This window comes from Rhamphochromis sp. 'chilingali' (assembly GCF_963969265.1).
Source record: "Rhamphochromis sp. 'chilingali' genome assembly, chromosome: 14".
Taxonomy (NCBI): Eukaryota; Metazoa; Chordata; class Actinopteri; order Cichliformes; family Cichlidae; genus Rhamphochromis; species Rhamphochromis sp. 'chilingali'.
This window is the reverse complement of record NC_137941.1, coordinates 31,110,867-31,129,353: the sequence shown is the minus strand read 5'-3', so window position 1 is coordinate 31,129,353 and position 18,487 is coordinate 31,110,867. Positions and strand designations below refer to the sequence as shown.

Here is an 18,487-nt window from a genome sequence, read left to right as displayed (position 1 = left end):
TGCACAGTGTGAAGCTCAGAGGAACCTCATCAATCTCACCTGTCCCACACGTCAACCACAGATTTAATCAATTGCTCCTTTTGGGCCTTCTCTTCTGCTGCCCCTGCAACCCACTCAATGGGGGGAAAAAAGGAAAAAAATGCCTTTGACTGGACAGTCTGATTTAAAAAAAAAAAAAAAAAAAAAAAAAAAAAAAAAATCATATTGCTTCCTCCTTTAACATTTTTTCCTGTTCTTCTGTCCCCTGCTTTATCCAGCACTTCATTTACTTTTCTTCAGTTAAATTCATTAATACACCTTTCATGGTGTGTGCACATTTTCTCTGTGGTCATATGGACTTTGTTTCAAATTTGAGTGTATCCTCACATTGGCTAAACACACACATGCTTTCAAGAAAAAAGCGGTGAGGATGGTGGGAGTACAGTAAGCCCTATTTCCTGTTTGATACCTGACTGAAGTGCAGCTCTGTCGGTCGCCTGCTTTAACAGGTCCCTAAGTGAGCGGTAGACAGAGATGAAGAAAGATATGTGGGTAAGGAGGGGAGGGGCTCTGTGTCAAAGTGTATTTCAGCATGTTGGCGTTAATGGGGTGCCTGCAGTGCCCAGGACAGAATAAGAACACTGGATCCAATGTGCAAGACACTCAGCAGGAGCGCAGCGAAAATCCTCCATTCTTGGCCCCATCTCTGTGCTCCACAGACATGGTTAGATCTGGGGCACTTTGATTGCCCACAAAGAGCTGATGGTAATTCACAGCAGGGAAAGCAGCGATGCTCCCAGAGGTGTTTTTTCTTTTTTTTTCCCTTCAGACGTGCTGAAATTGGTGTAGTTAAAAGGCGGTGACTGTCGTACCTCCTCCTCGGCTCCACGGTGAGAGAGATATCAGTGGACCACTCCAGGACACTGAGGCTCTGATATGATGTATGAGCTCTGAAAAGCAGTCTGGAGGAGATCTGAGAAGAGAAATGAGGTGTTATGCAAGTTTTAGCTCAACCAAAACCATGGCTATGATTAATAACATAGCTAGTTCGAGACTGTCGGGTCACACTAGCTGGAAGCTACAAATGCTTGATAGCAGCAGTTGTAGTGATAATAATAATGATGATGATGATGAACCTGTGGTCTGTTTTGGCTTGCTTTTTTTTCAGATTACGTAGCAGCTTTAGTGAACAAAAGTAACAAAAGCATAAATTCTGCGCAGTTGGCCATTCTCACATGTAGCACAAAAGGAAATGGTCTGCGTGAATTTCTCGCTACTGGAAATTGGTTTAGAAATTGAAGTTTGCACTCTTATGTGCGTCTGCAATGATTAATGTCTAGATTAAATAAAGGAGTGCCGGGGATGTGTAAAAAGGAGAATTAAGAAAACCCTGCTTGACATGATGTGTAAAAGAATGGGTGCTTTTCTCCGAGACTTCAGATGAGGTGTACATTTATTCTACGTTTCGAAGGCAAACAAAGTGTGATAGTATCAGCTGGAAATGTAAAAAACAAAACAAAAAACAACGTTGCAGTGCTCTCTAAGTAGGCAGCCATGAAGGAGAGACGTGGGTACGGTTTTCCACAGTGAAAACTTTTCGATCACGCTTTGTCCAATTCAGCCTACATGTGAGTTGGAAGCATCCATATGTATGGCCTTTAATCTAGCAGAGGAAAATCATATATGATTGTAGATTCAAGCCCAGAGTCTGTGTATCCACTTTTATGCATCTGCTCCCACTGCTATCTGTCATTTTACACATTCCTCGTTAAGGGTGTAATTTCATTGTAGCTCGCACTCAGTCAAATGATGAATCCAATATTTATCATTTCCCAATATGCAGTTGTTCCAGTGCTGCGGGATACTTTGGAGAGAAGACGGAAATTTTCCTGGAATGAGACTTTCTATTAAACTGTGGGAAACCAATCACTGATTTCTCCTCGTCTTCAAATGATTGGAATGAAGTGGCGCCTGTGACAGTTGTTTTCCATTTAATAACGCAGCTTGTGGATGGGATCGAAGTCATGTTACTGTTTTGGATAGACTGGCTGATAGTGTTCTTTCCACTTGATGTGAGCTGTCAAATTCACATGGACAGACACCTTCACAGCTTCACTGATGTTGATGTAGGCATAGACTACACGTGTGGACATATGTCTGTTTGCACATGATCGCTATCCCTACGGATAATACCACACACGCGGACAAATGAACACACATTCCCGGAAAGGTAGTGCAAGTGTGAAAGCATGGCCTTTTTAGTGTATGTAACCTTCTAGCTGTTGGCGTTAATGTCACACACACATGGTGCGTAATGCATTTAGCATATGGCAGACGTGGATGAAGAAAGCTTTCGTCGCCTTTGCGACGGTGCGGTCTGAAAGCACCGCGCTCCTGTCGGTGTAAAAATATGAGACGAGAATGGCCAGCGTTTTCCGTGTCTGCTCCGTGTCATCAGCAGGTATCCAGCAACTATGAGAATGAGGCAGAAGGAGACAGAAGAAGACAGATAACACTGCTCAACAGAGGTTTGCTTGTATAAAACAGCAACTGGACAAGAAGGAAGTGTTTCATTTGTTAACTAAGAATTAACGTCTGCTGTCACTCAGTCTTTCGTCTCAATTATTTTTCTTTTTGATTTTTGTTTTTTCTTGGATTGACAATATGTGAGCCAGACACCATCTGTCATACTCCAGGGACGGCAGTGTTGTAAGGCCAGCTGGCCAGAGTTCCTTCACTTTGGTGGCTGAAAGTGGTTTTTTTTTTTAGTTTAGTTTAGTTTTTGGAATATTTCAACCCACAGAGTGTCTGTTCCATTTTCAAATAAAGGAATAAACACAACATTTGGTCCAAAATATTATTTCCCTCAGAAAGAAATGATCAAAGAACACAACAAGAAGCACCTCAAGACTGCAAAACCTCTGCCAAGGCAGCTCGCTCTCTGGTCTTTTAAATGTACTTTGAGAAGTTTGTAGTGTAGTAAAAACAATTGCAAATTGCAGCTTTTATTATTTTCCCTGTTGAAATATATTTTAACATGCACAATTTTGAATATAAATATTTTCTTTTATAATTTTTATCTTTGTAGATATAGTACGTGTATCTATTTTCAGTGTTTAGTGCAGTTCCTTGAATTATTTAATAATAAATATGTGAATAAGTAAAAAAAAAAGGTTTTGATCACAAGTTTCATTTAATTAAAAAATTATTCAGGGAAGGCACATTGCACATGTATTCAAATTGTTGTGTATTTAAATGATTAAGACCTGTTACTGTAATGTACATAACAAAATGTATATTATTATTACAATCATAAGAATCATATTCTCATGAGGTGGGTATGTATCATTGTAGGGTCCACCTTACGCTATAAAGCGCCTTGAGGTGACTGTTGTTGTGATTTGGCGCTGTATAAATAGAACTGAACTGAATGAGCTTCAGATCAATCTATTGACTTTGTTGGAGGGGTAAAATGTGACATCATATTGTAAGAATCATAGTTTCTGAGTTTTAAGGCTTTTTCCAGTTTAGACCAGTAAAATATTAAACTGACCTTGAAGGCCTTTGGTGGATGTAAGATTGTAAACACGATCCCGCTCTACACCCCTACAAAGTTTTATCATAATTCATTCAAAACTTTTCGAGCGCTATACAAATGGCCTGCATTTGTATAGCGCTTTTCTAGTCCCTAAGGACCCCAAAGCGCTTCACACTACATTCAGTCATTCACCCATTCACACACACATTCACACACTGGTGATGGCAAGCTACGTTGTAGCCACAGCTGCCCTGGGGCGCACTGACAGAGGCGAGGCTGCCGGACACTGGCGCCACCGGCCCTCTGACCACTGTGATTACAGACAAATACATGCTGGTAAATGCTATGAAACACATAAGCTCTGTGGCAGAGGTGATATTGTAAAATAGAATAACTTGTGATTTCTAGCATTTTGTAAATGGCCAAACTTTAGCACTATTTTATGATGGTTTCAGGTCTTTATTAACATGTTTAAATCTGGTTTAGAGTAAGAAATATATCTGATTTATCTTACTGGAAATTGTCTAACCTACCACTGGGAGTCATTTAAAGATGTAAGGTCAAGCACTATACAAGTATTTCACAAGTTATTGAATTTAATATCGTGCGTGGCAAAAGTGTGCTTGTTGATAATATTTTATTGCTGTTGGCTTTGCAGCGCAGTATTCATTACAAACATTAATTGCTTTACAGCATTTGCTGTCACCTCTGTCATCGTGCTCTAGTTGATTTACTTACTTGCGTAGGTTACTTTCTCCTCCAAGAGCTATAGTGGCATGTGTTTAAAGACACTTTCCTCAGACCAAAAGTAACACAGAGGTGTCTGGCAAAGTGGCTTAAAGCGCGATAGCCCACGATTGCCCAGTGGCTAGTTAGCTGTGGCGTTGACTCTCATTTGACACTCGATTGGCTCAAATGACACCATTACCATGTCTGCATGGCTAATGGCCTCCCCTGGGGGCCGGAGCAGAAGGGGAGGGAACATGCGTTTGGCATGTCAGCTCGAGGTGAGAACACACATGAGCCAGACTCTGGGTCCCGTCCGCACCCAAATCAATCCTGACACCTCTTAAGAGGCTCTCAGCATCAATGGCACTCCAGCGCAATTACCCTGTCGGTAATGACATAAGCACCCAGTTCCTTCCTGCCTCTCTCTCGCTGGGTGGAAAGCTGCTCCCTCAGGCCAGTAGATGGAGACTTTGTGGACCAACGCTGGCCTCCCAGCAGTTGTTATTCGATCCCTCAGGGTTTAAAGATGTAGAACCTCTGGGCTACGCCGGTGAGAGAGCAACTGTTATCTGATCTCAGATGCTGTGGTGAGCCTGTCCCTCAGTCAGATTGAATGTGATTTAGTTCAGCAAGCTGTCAAGATAACTGATTTCTGAGCGGTGACTGAAGAGGATATCCTCTGAAAACTTCAGGTTTTAATGATTAGTTATAATAACCTTGAAAAGTGCAGCTGGGGAACATATGATCGCCAGTCAGATTTTGAGGCGATAACGCGGAGATCCTGTGGGCTTTGTGGGGTTGGGGGGAGTTTTAAAATGGGCTCTTCAGTCAAACGTCCAGGTGTTGCTGTTTACAACCCATCAGTGCTATCTCATATAAAGCTTAACATATTTTCTTTGAAAACGACTGCGAGGTTATTACATAAAATCTGACAGTTTAGCACAAGTTTCATTTTCAGAGGTTTTGGATAGACATAACTTGGAGCATACGGAGGTAGTAATAAGTGGGGAGAATCCAATCCGCGGTCCAGTACTGAAAACTATAGCACCTTCTAAATGGATCTTGTGGTAAGATTGATTTGTCTGCTGCTGAATCTCTTCCTTTGCTTCTTGCCAGCATATTCAGAGCATATTTGTAGGACAATTTTTATCCTGAACACAGAAGTACAGCCTCCACTTTCCATCCAATAAGACCCCTATGTGTTGGTATAGTGGGGGGATCCTACAACAAAAACAATGCAGGTTCTTCAGGCATTAACAGTTAAACAATTAGAGATCATCTAGCAACTTTAATGCACAGACTGTTCATTAAACACACATTCCTAATATATTGCAGTGGTACTGTTACTAGCTTACAGTTACCTACTATTGGTGGATTGAGGTGCTTGAGCCATACACATCACCTTGTGTAAAGTCCTGTAGATTAAATTCATGGATCCATGTAGTTATTTAAAACTAGACTTCCAGATTTGCATTCCATTGTATTTTGGTACACAGGTAATAACACACCTGTAACAATGCAGCCCATGAACCTTCCTTTTTTTCTAAAGCAGGCAATTGGCAGGTATTTCTGGCCACGGAGTCATCCTGCAGACCTCAAAGGTCTAGTCCTCAGGCATGCGGTGGTTCTTTTTATCTACCTTGAGCATTCATCCAAGCCACTTCTGCCGGGAACTGAATCCTTGTCTCCACTGTGGGCTGTTATGTGTATTACCAAAGCGCCAAAGATTTTGTCTTTCTGCCAGACCAACAAAAACAGTTCCAGTCTGTGTTCATGTGTCTTTCTGCTCTGTTGAAGCCCTAATCTACTGTGTAACGGCTTTGGTCAAAAAGCCCTAGTTTTGGATGCCAGCGTGGTTTCATGTGTCATAACAGGTGCCACTCTGCTTGCCCTCTAATTGTATCGTGTGGTGGCACAAGCAGAGGTTAAGACTCTTGCCTAGCAAGGCTAATTGAAAGCCAAGGTTCAGTGAAGCCGACTGATGCCAGGAGAAATGAGGTGTTTGGCCCCAGTCAGACTCTGCAGGAAGAGAAATATAGTTTTAGTCCAGTGGTACAACCACAAATACTGATCTCCCTGGTGAGTGTTGAGACCCTGCTGCTGTCTCTAAAATAAGGTCCTTGTTTTAATTATAGAAAAAACCCTTACTCTATGGTGGGCTGCTGTTGTTATATGTGATGTATTTATGCTATTTTTTTTTTATCCCCCCCTTTTTGTGCAGCTTTCTGTTATGGTAATGAAAGGCTTTGAAGCTGGTTGGATGGTTGTAAGTGATATTGTTGGCCAATGAGGTGATGCATTCTTTGTGCTGGATGTGTTTGGGAGAGAACAGAGGTGCTAGCCATGGAGTTAGCATCTTAGTAATACAAGCATGACTGCTAATGGTCCCCAACCTGCCAACTGACACTTCGGTCTCTACAGGCTTCTTTCTAGTGGTAACTTTCTCCCTTTTCAAGGATTTTTTGTCTTGGCCTTAGCTTTGACTTTTAAAGTCAACCAACCATTGTTGCGCTAATCTGGAGACATTGGTGTTATAGGCACTGTTTTAAGAACAGAAGTTAATGTGCTAAAAAGGGATGATATTTCTGATATTTCTGGCTCTATTCCTTCCCCTCACCCCTCACTGGTCTCAGCCTCCCCCTGAGCCTGGTTCTGCCGGAGATTACTTCCTGCGATAAGGGAGTTTTTCCTTCCCATTGTCACCAAGTACTTGCTCATAGGTGGTCGTCTGATTGTTGAGGTTTTTTGCACCTTGCGGCCACTGTTGTTGTGATTTGGCGAAACTAAAATAAGAGAGACTAGTGTTCAGAGGTGTGATGAAGACAGTGGAACATCTTTGATCGCTCATGTGATTATACATGACATCATTTGTAATTACATTTCCGTGATGTTATTTCATTATCAAATCCAAAGTGCTATAGAGCCAACTCGAGCAAATTCCTTCTTCTTTTTCCCAGGAGGCTCCAAGAAGTGGCCGTGTATTCTCAGGGATTCAGCCTACTGGAGTGCCCCACCTGGGAAATTACCTGGGTGCTCTGGAGAACTGGGTGTCCCTGCAGGACCAGTACCCCTCAGTCCTCTACAGCATTGTGGATCTGCACTCCATCACCCAGCCCCAGGATCCAACGCAGCTCAAGAGTAACATACTGGACATGGCAGCCAGCTTGTTGGCCTGCGGTATCAACCCAGAGAAAGCGATACTCTTCCAGCAGTCTCAGGTGAGTTGGGCATGTTTGATTGATGCCGTTTATAAATATATATGATGTGTTATATTTGCTGTGTAGTTCCCTACATAGTGTGTTGGATGCATATACACTTCTGTCTATAAATGAATACTCACAGGTGGAGAAAGTACTATTTATATGTGATAAGTAATGCAACCCAACATGCGCTTTGCATGTATATATAATTTAGATTTCACACTCATGTCTGCAGATTATTTTTCACATTTCATGTGGTTATCAAGTAGAGAGCACATCAGTGTTTGTTTAAGAAAAGAAGTGCCCTTTTTTGTCTTTTTTGTTGTTGTTTTTTAAAGCTGGGCAGCTTCTTCTCTCATTGCTGGTTTTTCAAAGAAGAAAAACGGTTTATTTTCGTGATGTCGACTCTCATATTTACCTTCCTACATGCTGACAGACCCCAAAATGTTTATTTCCTTGCTCCTGATTCTTATCTCCAATGTGTGCTCAACCAATTCACAGAGCCTGTAAAAACACAAACTGACACAAACCACCGTTAAGTCCTTCTTTAGCCCACGTGAAAGAAACTGAGAAGGATAACGACAAGTCTTAACATTTGCAGCACTTCAGCACATCATCCCCGAATTTAGGCTTGAGCTCACACTGACGATGGAGAGAGAGAAATCAGAACAGCTGTTTGCTTCTCCCCTGACACCACATGTGTATTTTTCTTTTCTTACTCACAAGTTAAGTTGGGTGGGTGGGTGTGTGTGTATGTGTGGATAGTTCAGTCCATCTGTGTTTCTTTGCCACCCACTCCTCACACACACACACAAACACAGAGTCCTATTTTTATTCTTGTTTAGCTTCATGCCACATAACTTGGCAGCAAGGCGACCCCCGTGTTGAACACGCCCGCTCCACATGTAAAAATACGATGGCCGCCCAAAGAAAATACTGGGCTTAATTGAAAAAATGCAAAGAGTTGGTGACGAGCTAAACTCGGAGGATTTGCGGATCTGCTGATTCATTGACTTCATTTTTTAATACCACTGAGTTTTATAAGTATTGACCAGAAAAGTGGATTTACTGTGTTGAGACAACTGTTAGCTGTTCTCTAAAATCCCTTCTTTGCAGCCTTAGGAGCTGCTGCCATGGCTGTTACTGTCAGTCTAATGCTGATATGATCCGTAACATTAGCATATCTCTCGTTGCGGGGCTTTCTTACGATACAGCATGAATGGAGGCTGTGTTTTTACTAAGCCTTTTAAATATCAGCGTTTTATTGCACTGTTCAAACCATATCCTTGCACTCTCTTTGTTGTCATCGACATCTGTCCCATCTCTTGTCTGTCTGCAGTGTGTAATGCATACCGGCCCCCTACATGCTAGCCTGAAATCCTGCTTTATGTCCCTGCTGTCTGCTGTTGACATCATGCTCCCCAGAATGCTTTTCAAGCTGCAAGAGACAGAGAGGATGGCAATATAGTCAGTGTCCATAAACTTTAATTTGCTGAAGCACAAGGATATTTCCTGCATCCCCAAACACTGGCTGTTAGACACAGAAGCTTTTTTTTTTTCACATCGGGTTAATTTACTGCTACCAGATGCATCAGCTACACTGCATTAACATTCACCTCTTTGTGTTGTGGTTTATTTGTCCACATGTAAAAACCATTTCCTTAATCCTCTAATTGAATAACCAACCCACCTCCACTGAGAGTGAATGGTTGTCTGTGTGTATGTGTTAGCCTGGCGAGCTGTGCAGGGTGTACCCTGCCTCTGGCCCTACGGCAGCTTTGATAGATTTTGAATTAAAAGATTTCAGTTATGAGCTTCTGAGAGGGCGCTACTTTCCATATATACAAAGTTCTTTTCCCAGTAGCTAATTTGCTGCCAGGATTATTAAAATAAATGATCGATAAAGGTATAGAAATCCAGCATCGGTGTATGAAGTTTAGGCTGGGTCAGCTTTTAGTCTGCCAGTATTTATTTGTTAGTATCCCACTTATTAAACACATTAAAAAAACTGATACAATGAGTATAAGCCTACAGGTGAGAGTGGGTGCACCTGTGTGACAGGCAGAGGTGTAAAAAGGCAGTATTCTTCTCTTCCACTTAGAGGCGCCAGGGAGTTACCCTCCTTTTCCTCCACCCCAGCTGTCCCGTGGATGACTTTTTATCCATCCGTCTGTGTTTGTTTAATCTGCCTGCGTAATTTACTTCTTCTGTTTATCTCTTTGGTGCCTCCCTGAGGTTAGGCTCTCTTCTTTAATTAACCGGACTAAGCGGTGCAGTGAGTTCAACGTGCTTGGGAGTTTGCATGTATACAGCAGCAGGAGGTTGGCTCTTGTACACATGTAAAAAACAGTGTTGGTTTCTGTTAGACTTCGTGTAAAGAAATCTCTTCATGACTTCAGCTTATAAGGTACCGACTGGTGAGCCAACAAGTTCGTAGATATTTGTGATTCAGCCATATTAATCTGTAGTGGTAATATTATTAATATTGCAGCCTGGTGATAGATTGAAAGGTGTATGCTGACATTTGGATGTGTCCCCACTTGTCACTGCAGGTGTCCGAGCATGCTGAGCTCTCCTGGATCCTCGGCTGTCTCACCAGTATGCCTCGGCTCCGCCACCTACCACAGTGGAAGGTGAGATCTTCTCCAGCAGACACTTGTGTATAAAATGATCACGCACAAGTCTTTATTTTTGTTGTTTGTATCAGTGCTCATTTTAAAATAACAATTATAATTAAAAGAATTACTGTGGTGCAGATTTCACTCATGTAGCACCAGCATGTGGACATGAGTAAAGAAAACTATGTCTGAAACCAAACCGCATCACTTGCTGGTAAATATACTTGTATATGTATCCTTCTCTACCCATCTGTACTTCTCTGAGCCTGGGCCTTCTTAAATGGTCTTCCTGTTAAAAGGGAGTTCTTCCTCCCCATTGTGGTTGCTTAGTATGTATATGTATATAAGTATATGGCAAATGGGTCAGCTACATGTTAAAGATGGCTTGCATGTATCCACAATCAACAAAATTTCATAAAACATTCAGAATGATTAAAAAATAATAAAATACAATGCAAATGCAATCAACCAGTTAGCCTATTGGAACCTTTAGAGAAAAGTTGTTACTATGAGACATTCATGTCATTGTTGTTTAAGGACTGAGTAATATTTATGATGCATTATATTTTTACCGTATTTCCCGGACTACAGAGCGCACCTGAATATTAGCCGCACAAGCTAAAAGCAGGGGAAAATCCTGTTTTGTACATACATTAGCCGCACCTGACTAAAAGCCGCAGGTGTTTCAATGTTGACTTATCATATGTAAGAGAATATGCACAAATCGAATTGTCAGGAAAGAGATGGCTGTTTGGAGACACACCCCTTTTATTAATATTTTGAAAAACAAGTTATGGGTACATATTTGCATAACCTTTTAGGGTATGTGTACAAGTAGTGGTAATTACAAGTACAAAACATGTACTGTGCTTCATAAATGAGTAACAAATGTAGTACATAACAATAACCTACAGCACACCAGAAAAATAGATTCAGACTACCTTTTAGGCTCAGGTGCAGTGACACGGCTTTAACAAGAAGAAAAGTCAGTCATTCACCACCATCTTTCTCTTCTTCCTGCGCACTAAAACCACCAAAGTCCTCTCCTCCAGTGTCGGAAACGAACAGGCTCAGGGTGGCTTCATCATCCACTCTCAGCTCCTTTCTTTCGTTGTCACTTTCAAAACCAAAGAAATCCTCATTGTCAGTGTCAGAGTCGAACACCTTCTGAAGAGCCTCCTCTCCATCAGGCAGCAGTCCAGCCCTTCGAAATCCGTTGGTGATCGTGGATGTTTTCACACTTTCCCACGCTGTCAGAATCCAGTGGTGGAGTTGGGCATAACTTGCTTTTTGCAAGTTTATCGCCGCTCATCATCCACGCCTCCCGCTGAACGCGTAGCGCTACTTTGAAGTTTGTTTTTCGCGCTACTTCGTACGGCACTACGTTGCCTGGCGGATGGACATGTGACTAACATACCACTCTTGAATTCCGATCCTTCCGCCAGGCAACGTAGTGCCGTACAGCAGCGGAACAAACAAAACAAATCCGCTCATGGACAATCCATAGAAAAGCCGCACCTGACTAAAAGCCGCAGGGTTCAAAGCTTGTGCAAAAAGTAGCGGCTTATAGCCCGACAATTACGGTATATGTTTTCATAATCTTGTCTCTTTTGTCTTTTACTGTGCAAACTGAATTGATTTATTTAAATGTGGCCTGTTAAAAATGCAGTAATGCTTTACAAGTCACTACGAGCATCTGTCAAAATTTAAAGCAATTCATTCAAACATTTAAATGTTGAACGGCTGAGAAGGAGCAAGTGCCGCGGTGGTCGGGCGAGCTTGTGAACAATGACAGAAGAGCGTCGGTGAGAAGAAAATAATAAAACATTTTCTGATAGTTTCATGCTACGCTTCTGAACACAATTAAACGCAACCACACCCCCGCACAATGCAGGAAAAGGGCTTCTCGGTTGGATTTTGCATGGCCTCTCTGCTCTCTGTGTGTGGGTGTGTGTGCTAGCACTGCTATCGGTCAAACAGACAAACATCTGCAGCTCTTTACACATCAGTGACAGACGGAGAGCCAGAGTTGTAACCTGGTCAGTGTGATTTTAGAGACTCAGGAGCTATGCACAGCCAGCATGTAAAGGACATACAGGCACCCACATACACTAATACAAACTGGAAGTTTCTGGCAAAGCGATGACTCGGAGATATAACTTCTGTATATATTTATACAATATCTACAATATCTTTTAAAGCAAAAAATGGTTTATTTGCAAGGGCGTATTTTCAGTTAATTAATAATGATAAATAAAAACAAAAAACACAGTTATAATTATAAAAGCTGCAAAAGGAGTTTGTAATGTTATAGCTATTTTGTAACTGAAGTAATATTTCAAACATGAATCCCACCATATCAGTTCTTACCTTCAGTGGAACACTTACAAATTAAATTAATTCCTCTGTTTTCTCTTAAGTTTCATCATGTCTGTGCGTTTTTATTTTGTTTCTCTGCAGCATTTGCCGCATTTTTAATTCATATAATTTTTCTTCACACCTGGGTGCAGTTTTAATACACGACGAGCGAGGATCAACAGAGCTCACGTCTCTCTGTTCTTGTTTCTGTTGCTCTTTAGAAAACACCTTTCGTTTACCCAACAGATGAGTTGATTTCAAAAATGGTGGAAAATGCCGTGCAAACTCATCCGTACCTCGTTTGTTTCAGTCGATGAGTCATGAAAGTGAAAATGGCTCTTTATGGGGAAAAGGAAAAAAAGTCAGCTTGAGTCCATCTTTCTCCTGTCTGGCTCTATTTCTGGTTGCTTTTAGTGTTTCTGCCTCATCGTTGTTCTTTTTCTGCTTCAACTTCCTTCCCTCTGTCTTTTCCTCCAGATGAAGAGCAAAGTGAAGAACGAAGGCAGCGTTGGTCTCTACACATATCCTGTCCTCCAGGCTGCTGATATTCTTCTCTACAAGTGAGATTTCCATTCAAGTAGCGTACAAGTTATATTGTGTGTGTGTGTGTGTGTGTGTGTGTGTGTGTGTGTCAGTCAGATAACTCATATTTCTTAGGCTGTGTACCCTAAGCATTCACAGCTTTTCGAAAAACACTTCCAAAAGCCCTTCCTTCTGTGAATAACTGATTTTTATATTCCAAACTCTGTTAAAAAATTTAAATAACTAATTTTCCCCCTATCATTTACAACTTCTTCCTGTAAAGACTGACTGTTACAGTGCTTTCTGTCAGGGTTCCTTATTTTACTTGATGAAGATGAAGCTGAGAAACCATGAAGGGGGATACATCCCTGCTGAAAGCATGGCTTGCAGCCTTTTGCAGACATGTGCGACCATCCTGTGCTCAGAAGTGCATTTATCCTAGCAGCTGGAGGACAAAACAAACAAACAAAGGAGCTGCAACAGAGGTCTTGCTTAAGTATCGGGCCATAAATGACAATATACAGTGTCTCTCACTGAGGTATTACTTTAACAGCAGTTTCCTCTTAATGTTGTAGTTTCTTGTGACTGTTAAGTTTTATATTGTTACTTATTGTGCTGATAATTTATCGGGATGGCTGTGGATCAGCAGGTAGAGCAAGGCAAGTTTATTTGTATAGCACAATTCAACAACAAGGTGATTCAAAGTGCTTTACAGAGACATTAGAAACAAAAACAAATAAAAGCATGATTTAAAATTGATTAAAACAAGCAAACAAACAAACAAACTAATTAACAAACAAACAAACAAACAAACAAAACAGTATATAAAATCAAAGCAGATAAAATCAGAACAGTAGATAAAATTAGTAGTTAAATTTAAGTTTTGAAATGTAAGCTTAAAAGTGTGGATTTGGTGCTTTATTCAAATGCAGCTGAGAACAGGTGAGTCTTCAACCTGGATTTAAATAAACTGAGTGTTTCAGCTGATCTGAGGCTTTCTGGGAGTTTGTTCCAGATATAAGGAGTGAGCAGGTCATCTACAGATCGGAACGTTGGTGGTTTGATACCTGGCTGCTCCAATCTACTCCAGACTGCAAGATACTGAACGCTGAGTTGCTCCCGTTGCGTTCATCTGAGTGTGAATGTGTGTGAATGTTTGCTAGAAAGCACTTGTATGTAGTAAAAGGTTGTTGCATAAATGCGCGTGTGAGACATGCAGAAAGTAGAATTAAAAAGTGCTATTTAAGAACCACTGCAGTTTACAAACCCCAAACAAAGTCCCAAACTTTAAACGGACCCTTTGTGTTTTGCCTCAGAGAGGTTTGTGTTTTTAGCGTCAAACCCTGATGTAGTTTGTGTAAATATCTGGGTCATTATGTATCTTCATCACTGGTTGTCCAGCAGCGCCGAGCAAAGTAGCAAAAGCTAAGCTAATCTTTTCCCCAGTGTTTTTATCTTTAAAGTAACCAGTTAAACTTCTGCTTCATCTTTGCATTCTTCTGCAGTGTTGGGACAACACTGGTGTTTTTACATTTATTCAAAGATAGTGAAGTTTCCATGTTTTCCATTCCAGTCCATAATGTGTGCTCAATAAGAACCTGGAAGCTAAAATCGCCTCCACTAACATAAGAAAGAACGAAATGCGTGAATTAAAAGAGTAACTGCAATGAAAAAGGAGCAGAGCCAGTAATCCACATAACAAATACCAAACACTGTGAGCCTACTAACTTAAACTGATTGCGAGCAGTGTCCTAGTTTAAATATTTTTATTATTTGATTTATTTTTGCAAGCTCTAGTTTGGCATCACCTGCCTGCACAAAGCCTACAAAATACTGTTTAGCAGAGAGGTTTACCCGGAGTACAAAAGAACAGCAACATTTTTGGATACTTTTGGTTTTATTTTTGAGATCTCTGCCTCTAAGGTTTATACTCCCCCCCCCCCCCCCCCCCCCCTCATTATTCACAACACAGAAAATCAATTCCACAGCATCTTTTTTTCATTTTTATTTATTTTTATTACAGAGGCCATTTTCCTTTTAATCTACAGCACATGCCACCTGCTCTCAGAGGCCATTTCTCCAGCAGAAAATAATTCCAGTGCAAAGTGTTCACAGTGCGATCTGTAATTTATCACGAGTAACGGGGACAGCATGTCTGGCAACGAAGAATGCTGGTGAAAATGTGTTATTTTTTAATATCTCACCTCTGCTGCGCGGGGGTGGAAAGAGAAACATAACGTGCAGATATCTCCAAATAAAACCTCAAAGTAGAGATTATAAAGAGGAAAAAAATGCAATCTCTAATTTCTTTGCCTCTGACGTGTTCGTATAAATATCCGCGTCACACATTTCTGGTGGAAATTTGTCTGAGACAAAGAGTTTTGTGTGTGATCTGTGAGGTGCAGCCTGCTGATGAGGCGTCAGTGGGTTTTCACGTGAGATAAGTTGGTTGGGTTATTGTCTCGTAGCGTTTCCAAATTCACATTTAGAAGGCATCTCTTCAGCTGTTTCTGGTTCAGCAGCCATATATCCAAAAGCTCATTTCCTGTGGAGAAACTGAGTCTCATCTCTAAAGAGAAAATTAATGAACTGCTTCCTCCTCCAGTTACAGAGTTGCCAAACACTGCTGAAAAAGTCTCCTGCAGTGACTCCAAGTGTCTCCAATTTTTCCTTGCGTCTCGCTCTGTATTTTAAACTCTGTGCTGTCACTGTGCACAGTGCTGCACGGATCACGTCTCTAATGTGCTGCTGTGGAATCATCTCTCTCAGGTCCACTCACGTCCCTGTCGGAGAAGATCAGGTCCAACATTTGGAGCTGGCTCAGGATCTTGCTCGCATCTTCAACAACCGCTACGGAGAGCTGTTCCCTGAACCCTGCGCCCTGCTCAGTAAGAATACGTGGCATGATGGCGTGTACACACTCATGATTTAGGCTTTCTAAGGTCAGCTTCTAAAAATCACGTAGCTCTCTGGTAGCAGCAGCTTTATCTTCTTATGTAGAGAATGTCATCATGTGACATTAAAGTCGCCTGTTTTAGTCTCTTTAGGCTTTAGCTGTGTAAGTGAGGCCTCACTTGTGCGATGGCCTTATGCTGTATATACCAAGTCATTATATTTTCAAATGTGCTTGTTGCATTTTATCAAAAAGTTTTTTTTATTTGCGAAGGGTTGCAGATTTTAGTTGATTTTTATTAAATCTCCATCTTTATGAAGTTTTCTGCTTAAATATTTTTTTTATAAAAAGTCTTCTAACTGCCTGAAACAAGCTGAGTGCTATAAGTGAAGTGAATGTTTTTGGAAACTAGATTTTTTTTTTCCTGCATTAGAAGTAAAGCTTTCTTTCTGCCTTTCCATCCTTTTTTTGTCTTGAATTATTGTCTCCTCTGTCGGGAAAGTTTGTGATTGATTGGTTCAATTTCTCTTTTTATTTAATTATTTTTTTGTTGTTCCTGATCTAGAGCCAGGAATCTTTGGAAGTGTATTTTGCTTCACATACAGAGCAAAACTGGAAAATGAAACTTAACTTAAATAGCTGAAGAAAAGTCAGTAATAAGATGCTTCTGGGCCTAAAGCCTTCCCTAAAAGACGGTCATGGCTGGTTAATCTTCCTGGAGGATTAACATGAACAGACAGGGTTTCCTCATTGCGACCTTACTTCTTTTTTTGGTTGTTTTTTGTTTATCTACATAAATAGATATCACATTGAAATGAGAAAACTGGGAGAAAGTGTCTCGGTTTTATCAACAAAAAAAAAAATATCAGGAACTAATCCAAATCCACGTGTCCGTCTGTATCCAGGGAATTTTCAGCCTCGGAGGATGTGTGCTGTCTCTGGCCGCTCGTGTTAAACAAAGTCCCAACGTTTGAATGGACCCTTTGTGTTTTGCTTCAAAGAGATTTATATCACTGAAGTCATTTTAGCCCTGATGTAGTTCGTGTAAATATCTGGGTCATAATGTATCTTCATCACCGGCTGCCCAGCGGCGCCGAGCAAAGTAGCACAAAGCTAAGCTAAACTTTTTTCCCAGTGTTTTTGGTGCATCTTTAAAGTAACCGGTTAAACTTCTGCTTCATGCCTGCATTCTTCTGCAGTGTTGGGGAAACACTGATGTTTTAAAATTCATTCAAAGATATATTGCCTTTTCCATGTTTTGTAAACTAAGTCGGAGTGGGACGTGCTGTTTAGCTAAAGCTAAAAACCACCAACTGCAGGGCAGCCAATCAGAAATTAGAGCGAGGTTCAGGGGATTAAAACTGACAAGATTTGAAATACAATATGACGCCGTTATTATTAATATTTTCTTTTGAAACGTTTCCCAAAATGTACCAACCAAATGTTTTTATACATGAGGCCAACATTTTGAAAGATCCCACCCTCCTTCTACTTTCATTCCTCATGATTAGCGGTATGGTGGAAGCACGGGATGGAGTCAGTCATGTGTGCATTAGAGCTTTGATTAAAGAAATATCGTCTTCCTCTTGTATAATAATTAGGGAGGTAGATTTGGAGTGCATGTCATCAAGATGAGTTTAGAGATGTGTGTATGCATATATGTGTGTGCCCGAGTGTGTATGCACTCTTGCGTGTAATCAGTCGGCAGTATATAGCTCATACCGGTGGACCCCACCCTCGTTTCTTGTCTTTGGCATAGCAGAGTTGGCAGTCAGTGGTCTTTCCTTTGAAATGAACCAGAGTGTTTTAATTTGCTTTAGATAAAGACATCTTGGCGTTGATGAACAGCCCACATGTGGCCTGCTTGTACAGGACCAAACAAAGAACTGGAGCTGGGGATGATTTTAAGAGTGAAAGAAAGAATGAAAGGAAATACCGGCTCCTGTCGTCTGCTGATCACTTCACACTCGCATGCGTCTGTTTCACACCGGGATATTTTTACAAGCGCACACAAATGTGTCAGGCAATCCTATTTCAGCCATCTGAACATAGAGGAATAAATGGAAAATTACACCTAGCACCTGAAATCTCCCCAAAATGCAGATATTTTAATAATTAGACGTTTAAGTCATATTTAAAGTGGCCTGACTGAAACGCCTTTTTGACCATTTAAAAAAATAAAGAAGAAACAAAGTCAGATTCTCTCAAAAGGCTGGGGCTCGCTTACATTTCTTTTAGCTGTCAGCTTGGACTGAAATCTGCACTCCGGACCTTTTTTGACTTGGTTTTTCATCGTTTGGCTGACCTGCAGTTTGATTAGCAGAGGCTGTTAAAGTTAAACAGCCTGAGACGAGAATGTGTCGACACTGCTCAGGCTTCTGCATCGACCTTTTGTCTCGGTGTAGATTTAGTACAAACAAATCTCAAAAGGCGTTATTTTTAAAGCAATAGATTTCTCATGTGTTTGGATCTTTACTGGTGAACCGCTGTGGAATTAAAGCGCTTTGAAGTCAAAATATTCTTTTTGGTACTCACCGGTATTTCCAAACAAAGGAAAAAAATCAGAGTCAGGCTTTAGTAAATATGTATTTGTGTTTTTTCTCCCTATATATATGTATATATAATATATATATTTTGTTGTTTTGCAGGC

General features: G+C 40.9%; 1 protein-coding gene across 1 annotated transcript in view; it reads left to right on the top strand.

Annotated features, from left to right (window-relative positions):
• wars2 (tryptophanyl tRNA synthetase 2, mitochondrial) overlaps positions 1–18,487 on the top strand; it is a 31,862-nt gene that overhangs the window by 11,139 nt on the left and 2,236 nt on the right. The window contains exons 2-5 of the mRNA XM_080902545.1: positions 7,204–7,464; positions 9,999–10,079; positions 12,900–12,982; positions 15,714–15,832. Coding sequence (XP_080758671.1) covers positions 7,204–7,464; positions 9,999–10,079; positions 12,900–12,982; positions 15,714–15,832 — 544 coding nt within the window. The remainder of the gene's footprint in view (positions 1–7,203; positions 7,465–9,998; positions 10,080–12,899; positions 12,983–15,713; positions 15,833–18,487) is intronic.